The 8,469-nt window shown below is 58.8% G+C and overlaps 3 protein-coding genes across 3 annotated transcripts; all 3 read right to left on the bottom strand.

The window, feature by feature from the left end:
• Window positions 1–1,211: 1,211 nt before the first annotated feature.
• Window positions 1,212–3,566, bottom strand: DQ04_07511020 (hypothetical protein; the record flags this gene model as incomplete). The annotated part of the gene is made up of 1 exon (XM_009315201.1): window positions 1,212–3,566. The coding sequence occupies one exon, from the start codon at window positions 3,564–3,566 to the stop codon at window positions 1,212–1,214; it is 2,355 nt and encodes a 784-aa protein (XP_009313476.1).
• A 397-nt stretch (window positions 3,567–3,963) lies between these two features.
• DQ04_07511010 (hypothetical protein) lies at window positions 3,964–5,031 on the bottom strand (the record flags this gene model as incomplete). The annotated part of the gene is made up of 1 exon (XM_009315200.1): window positions 3,964–5,031. One exon carries the CDS (start codon window positions 5,029–5,031, stop codon window positions 3,964–3,966), a length of 1,068 nt encoding a protein of 355 aa, XP_009313475.1.
• A 527-nt stretch (window positions 5,032–5,558) lies between these two features.
• Window positions 5,559–8,423, bottom strand: DQ04_07511000 (hypothetical protein; the record flags this gene model as incomplete). Its single annotated transcript, XM_009315199.1, has 1 exon — window positions 5,559–8,423. The coding sequence occupies one exon, from the start codon at window positions 8,421–8,423 to the stop codon at window positions 5,559–5,561; it is 2,865 nt and encodes a 954-aa protein (XP_009313474.1).
• Window positions 8,424–8,469: the final 46 nt, after the last annotated feature.

Here is an 8,469-nt window from a genome sequence, read left to right as displayed (position 1 = left end):
ATATATATATATATATATATCACCGCTCTCTCACTCTCTCTCTGTGTGTGTGTATGTGTGTGTCTTTGTGTGCCTCCCTCCCCCCCTCTCTCTCTCTCTCTCTCTTTTCTTCTCTCTTTCACACACAAACTCACTTCTTTTGGTTTCTTCGTTTCGAGTGGCGTTTCCCACCCATTGCCTGCATCTATTCTGCTGCACCATTTTCATTTGTCCTCACCCTCCCACACTTCTGCTTCTCTGCCCCCCCCTCCCCTCCCCCTGCTGCTGCTGCTGTGGGCCCACGCTCCCGCCTCCACTCCGCCGCCGGGACCAGCACCAATCTTCATACGCGGCGGACGGGAGAGCGGGAGTAAGAGAAAAGAACAAAGCGGTGCTGGTGGGGTACACGCATATGCAGAGGGAGGGAGGGCTGCGGAGGAGGCGTGAGGCGAAACCAAGGGGCAGCGTGTACATAACGATCATCGGCGTGCCGTATTACCATCATCATCATCAGCGTCAGTGAAACAAGAACAATACACAATGAGCGCATGCGGCAGACACAAAAACTGCCACAAAACCCTCACATCCGTCTACTACTGTACCTCTTCCTTCCTTCAAGTATGGTTTCCCCCATTCCAACTCCTTTGCGCAGGATATATATATATATATATATTGGATAGAGGACCACAGCCGCAGATGTAGGCGTGTGAGATACTTCTACCGTCTGCCCATCCGTCCACAACCCCCTCCTCCCACGGGTAAAACAAAAACACACGCAGAAACACCCACACCCACCCACACACATCGCGAGAGAGAGCCGGAAAAAAAGCCACGCGGTGAGTCACAATGACGGGATCAAAAAGAGTGGGAGAAGTGCTGTATAACTTCAGACGTACCGCACGGGAGTGATGAGAGAAATAATGATAAATAACGACGATGCGTAAGTGCATATACATGTAGGTATGTGTGTGTGTGTATGTGTGCATCACATTCCTTCCTTTTGCACGCATGCACCACTGCCATCACCACAACTACTTATAACACTCTCATCATCATCATCATCATCAACAACAACGACACCCCAACTCCTGCACTCGTTTTTCCCTCCTAGTTTCGCTAGATAACGTAATGTATGCTTGTGCGCGCCCCTGCGGCCTCCACTCACTCACTCACTCACTCACTCAATGAATCTTCTGTCTCTTTCCCCCTTCTTCAGACCTCATCCAAGCACCCTAAAACCACGTCACGTTGGCGGGGCCGCGTGTGGCGCCTCGCGGGCTGCTCTTCAAGGCACTGTTGGTGGTGCTGCTGCGGCGGTCACGTGCACTCTGCGGCTGGCTGGCCGGTGTCTCCTCCTCACCGTGCTTCGTCTTCATGAAGTCATGGAACACCATGAGTGGCGTGCGCATGTTGCCGTCCTTCACCGCCGGCAGCTGCTTGACCTGCAGATCCTTCGACCGCCGCTGAAGAAAACCAGGCTGCACGAATCGCTTGCTCAGCAGTGTCTCACGCACGAGCCGCAGCGGGTCCTCCGGCACGATGGTGCTGAGCGGGTCCTCCTCCTCGGGTAGAATGCCGTCGTCCTCCGGCTCTTCTGGGTCCTCTGCGGCGGCACCGTTCGTGTACGTCGTCGTGTGGCATGGCGTGCGGCTGCTTTCGCGCGGCGTCTGCGTGAGAGAGCGGGTGCCGTGCGCAGACAACGCCTCGCGCTGCTCACGCAGACGCTGCTGCTTCTCCTTCTCCAGGATCGCAAGGCCCTCCTTGCGGGTTAGCAGGTGCGGCATCACGTGCTTCTGGATGAAGCCCTCCGAGATGTTCTGCTGCAGCGCGATGGCGGCTTCGTTGAGCTCGGCGTGTGTGTAAGAGATGGCGTACGGGTTCTTCGCGTGGCCGGAGCTGACGCCCCAGCTGGAGCCCAGCAGGAAGTAACGCGGCGGGCACGAGGTAAAGGGGCGCAGCGCCGTTAAAGGCACATTGATGATCGTCCCCACCTTCTGCGAGATCTTGGAAGGTGCCATGATGCAGTAGTAGTTCTCCTCGGAGCCGCTCTCGGGGTCGAAGAAGTACTCCGCCACGGTGCCATGACACTGGAACCCGTGTAGCTCGTTGTCGTTCGCGATGGCGGTGCGAATCACGGCGGCAAAACGATAACGCTCTTCCTGTCCACGGAGGAAGGCACCACGTGGGCGGCGGTCATCATGTGAGTTGACGATCATCAACAACACCTTCTCATTGGTTTGGTCATAGACCATCAGGTCCAACTCTCCTTTTACGATTGTGTTAGGATCATTGTTCTGCATGTAGGTGTACGTGATGGGGGAAAGTACGACGATGTGCGGAAAACCGCGGCGCTCCGCCACATTCCTGGCGAAGCTCTGCCGGCTAGCCGTATTGAGGGAGGGAACGTAGTTGCTCTTCTGCGGCTGCCAGAGTTTTTTGTACTCATCGAGGGTGGTGACATTCTTTCCTACGAGCTTGTTGGGCCCAATCTGCGGGGCATCCGCCGTGATGCTTGCGAGGAACCAATAGCGAAATGTCTCAAGGTCCTTGAGCGGCTTCAGCATCTGTATTATTTCGCGGCTGCTGAGGTCATTGCTCTTCAAGATGCTGTCCCAGTCATCAGTGGCGAGGATGCTAACATAGTTTTTGTGACACTGCTCGATAATTTTCGGCAGTGAGTATTGCGCCACGCGGCGGCTCTTCATAATGTCGTTGCTGTCGGGCAGTCCATGCACTGTGGCGTCCTCACCGCCTTCGAACGGCTCTGCCAGGGCCTTGTCACGCCGCACGCGGAATGATACGAGGCGATCGATGCCGCACTGGCGCAGGATATCATTGCGCGTATTGATGAAGTTCTGAAGGCGCTGCAGCGATGGGCATTCCTCAAGTGCCTTGCGGCGTTGTGCGACGAGCGCCCGCTTCTCCTCGTACTCAACACGCTTGTTCTGGAGGACTTGCTGGGAGTACATCTTGGTGTGCTCGTCCACCTTGAAGGGCTTGCTGGCTGCCTGCGTGGTGAAGAGCGGCTTGCCGCCCATCTTGCGTAGTTGCGCCGGCACCTCGCCGCTGCTGCTCTCGCTCGTATACTCGCCCTCCTCGAGTGTGGCATACTGGCGATACAGTGCGATTGTCGCTGCACTCTCAAGCAGCAGTGTCATGGAGGGTTTGTAAGACATGAACATCTGGTGGCGCAGCAGCACCGCGTTTTCCTTCTCCCACGCGGCTAACTCACGGTGGGCCTCGCGCAACGCCACCTGCTCCTCGCTGGCCATCACCTCCGCGAGCAGCTCCTGATGCTTGCGCGAGAAGAACTGGGCGCGGGCCTTAGCGTTTTCGATGAGGCTCTGAAACGACTCGTCGCCGCGGAGGTACGGCCTCAGCGCCTTCTGCACCGCATCGTCCTTGAAGGCGTCGCGCAGTTGGGCGTGAATCGCGACACGCGCCACGAGAAGGTCCGCCTGCTCCGACTGCAGCAGCTTCGTGATGCGCTCCACATACCGTTCGCTCCTCAGCACATCTGGGTCCCCGGCATAGTATGTGCAGTCGGAGGAGAGGACATTAGCGAGTGTCACCAGCGATGCGCTCATCGTCTTATTCCTTACCTGTTTCTTTCCTTCGTGCTCTGGCATGGCGTTTGGAGATATGAATGGAAAGAGAGAATTATGTGTCTGGGTGCACGTGGTCACATGGAGTATACACACACACACACACACATATGTGGTTTCCACCGCAGCATGCAGAGCGACAGCCATCAACAGCAACAACAACAACAACTAAAAACAGAAACTGCAAGGCGCTTCCTGAGACGGCACCGCCCCAACGGGGTGCTTACACTCTCGCTTGTGTGCATGTGCGTGTGCGTCCGCAAGTCATTTCTATGCGCTGCTGTTGCGGACCTTCACAAAAAAACACACTTGCCCCCCCAAACGGCTGCTGCCGTCGTCGTCGTCGTCATTATCCCACACGTCTGCGATAGGATGATGATCACTTGAACAAGTTGTGGTGCTCCTCGCGCTCCTCCACCTCTGGCACCGCGGCGGCCGCCTCTGCTCGCTTCGCCTCTCGCACCTCCACCGCGTCCCAGTCCCACTGCTCCATGTCGTCGCAGTTCTCCGCCGGCAGGTAGTTCACCGCGCCGTGAAACGGCACCGTCAGCTTCTCCACCAGCGGCTCCACACGTAAATAATCGGCAACCGCAACCTCCGCCGCTGCGAGCTCGACGAGCATGCCAGCCAATGCAACCAGCGTGAAGTCCTCACGATTGATGGCGAGCGCCGCCGCTCGCACGGCGCCCGCACTATCATTGTCGCTGCTTCTGCTTTTATTGCTGACGGATGAAGACTGCGGCAAGTCTCCGCAAAGTTCCGACGAAAACGGCGTGCAGTGGTGACGCTCGTGCTGCTGCTGCTGTGTTTGCCCGCGTTGCCCCTGCGTCCATGCGTACTCGCCCTCCAACACCGCCGCGTGCTGTCGCGCACGCCGAGCCTCCTCTGCTGCCACCTCATCCGCACGGGACAGTCGCGGTCGCTCCTGCTGTCGAACGCGCTGCGGCTGGAAGGCCTCCACAACGAGCGTCTGCACAGGGGAGAAGCGATAATTAATTTCCGAGTCAATGAACAGAATGCGACGCGGTGAGGTCTGCAGATCCGCCGCAATGTCATACATGTAGTCCTGGAAATTGCTCCGTGACGCCTCACTACGCCGCCGCCCGCCAGGCCCACTGCCGCCGCCGCCGCTCACCCCCGACGTGGGATCACACACAGCGCGGTACGGGCACGGGAACTCGTGCGCGCTGAGCTGCTGCGTGCCCGTGCGTGATGCAATCGGGGTGAAGAGCGTCACATCACAGCGGAGGCGGCGCAGCGTCTCGGCGAAGTAGCACAGGAATGGGCGACACTTCAGATGGCCAGGATTGCGCGGGTGAGCGGCGACAAGAGTGCCATGCAGCCGCACACCAACAACAAGGCGGGAGCACAACTGAATGATCTGCCCGCCCGCCATCGACGGCGCCAACACGCCGCTACTGCTGCTGGTTCCACCCCCAACTGCCATGCGCGCAACAGGACCCAAATAAACTAATGAACTAATAACCACCACCACACCCACAAACAGTGGGTTGCCACACAGCAGAAGCAGCTACTCTCGCTAATTAATGCTGCGTGTTGCTGTCGCTTCAAACAGGGACCTCCGCCTCCTCCTCCCCTCCCAGACAGAAATAACCAAATGAGAAGCCTGACGCACACACAGACACAACAGGGGTCTGAGAAAACAACCGAGGGAAAAAGAAAGAGGAAGAAGAAAGAGTAAACATACCACACCTCAACAGTGGTGGGATCAACATCGGAGTCTGTAATCACAAGAACATCAGCACAAGCGAGTGGTGCCTGGCTCCCTTTTGTTCTGTTTTGTAGGGTGAGATGGTGAACCCCTTAAGCAAGGATAGAGGTTGGAAAAGGAGCAACCTCTCCTAACATGCAAGAGTGTACATTCCAGAAGACGCGTGTACGGTGTCCGGGAGAGTGCCCTTTCGGCCTGTGAAACACATCGCGCCTGTGCCTCCCTGTTTGGCATATATGTCTTCAACCACTTCGCTGTGTTTGCGGGACCAAACGTGTCTTTGCCGTCCCACGAGTAGGAGGTGCCATACTCTTCCTCATAACAGCAGTGATGAGCGGAAGGAAGCGACGCGGACGTGACTGCAACAACTTGGCGTAGCGGGTGTCCATATTGTGCTTCATCCGCATGCGAAGGCGCCACGCCCGTTTTGGATCCACCCCATTTTGCTGGTGTTCTCCACCCCTACCCGCACTTTCTGTTGGTGTGTGGGCCGTGCTGCCATTCTCGTCGGGTTTCGTCCCAGCGGTCCAGCTGAACGAAGACGACGACGAGGCAGAGGGTGAGCACGCGGCCACGGATGGAGTCGGCGGATTCGCCTCGGGCGGTGGGGCGGTGGGTAGGGTGACCTCAGACGGCAGCGTTTTCCCCCAGCTGTTGCTAAACTTCGCGATGGAGGTGGTGAGGCTGTCCCATCCCATCTCTTGCGGCTGGTGCTGCGACCTCTTCACGTTGCGTTCAGGCGACGCGCAGCCATCAACACCACCGCGGCTCTCGGGCTTCGCATTGCTTCTGCTGCTAGTAATGCTGACATTGCCCCTGTGCACGGCGGGGGCGACGGGTGAGGACACGGCGGCGTGTTGCGGACGCTCCGGCGTCTGTGAGAGTCCCCCCAGATCGCCGTTGACACTGGACAGCGTGACCGGGTCGAGAGACCACTGCGACGTATCTGCGGTACTTCCCAGTCGCCGCTTTGCGAGGGCGCGAAGGCGGGCCGCGTGAACGCCGTAGCGCACCCGCAGCGACTGCCTGTCGTCAAAGAAGTCGTCGGGGAGGTCCGACACATAGGCAACCAACGCATCCTCCTCATCCAGGGTCTCCGGTGGGAATTCGTAGACGTCCTGCTGGTACATTTCCCACGCGCTATGGCTGCGGGCAATATGCGTATGGATCTTCGCGCGCTCCGTCTGCCACCGCAGGCGTCGATGCTGGTACAGCGTCGATGTGGCGATCAGCTCTCGCCCGTGCCGCTCCCTCTCGATCTGCTCCAGCGCGGCGCGACGCCCCGCCATGCTTTCACTGCCTCCCGACGTCGACTCCATCGGTCCAGGCGAGGAGGACAGCAGTGACAGCACACTTCGACCATTTGCCGTGAATTGGCTTTCACTCTCCATACTCATGCCACCCTTCTTCCCAAGTTGCGGCTGCTTCCTCTTCTTTTTCTCCTCCTCGATGGCCTGCGCAAGCAGCTTCTGGCTCTTTGAGTACACAACAGCAATGGCACGGGAGGGTGGCAAGTCGCGCAGCTTCTTTTCGACCTGCACCGCCGCCTTCTGCTTTACGCTATGGAGTGGGTAGTTGTCGGCGTTGTGAAAGTTCGTTTCTGCGAGCTGCACAATGTCACCATACGTCACGCCGTTGATGTTGCTGATGAGCGGTGGGGCACGCCGCCGCACAGTGCGCTGCAGCCTCTCCGTCGAGTTCAGAGTGGCACCGAGTATTGTGGTGGGCTGGCGCAGGCGTCCGTACCTCAGGCGCGTCCCCTGCGACGTCGCGGCAGACGACACCCCGCCGGCCACGCAGCGCGCGCTGAAGATAATGGAGTCCGCGTCCTCGAGTAGGCAGACGCGGATCAGACACCACACCTCCGCGTACTGCTCCCGCGTCACGGTGTTGAGGTCACGGAGGAATATAAAGGGGAAGCTGAAGAACTTCTCGTAGAAGGCCTCAAAGTTCACTAGCTCTGTCGTGCCGCGGTACACCCACTCCTCCTCCGCAATCGCAAGGTTCATCGCGGAGCCGTACGTGGGGAAGAAGAGGTTCAGTAGGTCCAACACGAACTCCACGTACGTCTCCTTCGTCAGCAGCCCATCCGCATCGTGCGGTAGAAGTTCGTACACATCCCGCACCGCCTGAGAGACCAGCGCGGATCCTCTGTGAAGCGAGTGCCAGTTCAGGTACGCCTGCTCCGCGCGGTACACGGACGGTGCCGGCGCGATGCCCTCCCACGTCTTGGGTGGCTCAATGCTATCCACGTAGACGCACTTCGTCTTGCTGCTGAACGTCGTTGTGCCGCCCTGTATACGAAGGAGTGGGAGACCAAACACCGGCACGCCCTTCAGCAGCAATGGGGCGGCAAGGCCCGGCAGTGGGGCGTCTGTTGCAAGAACCGGGCGGCCCTCAGCACCGCACGTGCGCTGCCGCTCCTCTTCATGCAACGCCCAGCAGAGCACCTTGTAGCGGACGAGCAGCAGGCTCTGCCGCCACGCCCCCAAGTATTCTCCATTCCTGCGGAAAACATGCACGCAGAGCGGGTCTTGCGCACAGGCTGTGTTGAGATCCGGCGGAGGGGCGACGATTCCCTTACCCAGTAGCGCATGCGTTACTTCTTTTGGCTGGGGCGATTCCGCCGCGAGCATTTCAGGCCACATCGCCGAGAGCGGGTCTGGCCACATGCGAATAAATCCGTTCGGCGGCAGCGGGCGGTTCCACACGTACGACAACCCGTAGAGACGCTCCGCCGGGTTCTCCTTGTTGTACAGCAGCCGCACCTCATCCAATACGTGTGCTGCCTGTTCCTCTTCATTGCGGCCGGGTACCGCAACGGCGACAGCGGCGGTTTGCAGGGTGCGGAAGGAAGACACTTTCACGACACTCTCCGGGTGCTTTATGGCCCACTGCGTTGTATTTTCCTCGACGCAGATGTACTGCCCGGTATTGTAGATGGGCGTCCCATCTTCCCACATGGCGGGGGCCAGCTGCTCGGGGAAGTCCTGCAGCAGAGCCATCTCCTCACGGTAGCGCTCCGCCGAGAGCTTGGTGATACGCCGCCGGTAGTCATGGTCGAGCACAATCTGCTTCCACCACGGCAGCTGCCACTGCTGAGACATGCGCTGCCTGCTCCCCGCGTACGCAAACACACAGACAGCAAAAAAA

This window comes from Trypanosoma grayi (assembly GCF_000691245.1).
Source record: "Trypanosoma grayi strain ANR4 Tgr_751_V1, whole genome shotgun sequence".
Classification (NCBI taxonomy): Eukaryota; Euglenozoa; class Kinetoplastea; order Trypanosomatida; family Trypanosomatidae; genus Trypanosoma; species Trypanosoma grayi.
This window is presented reverse-complemented; position numbering and strand designations above follow the sequence as displayed.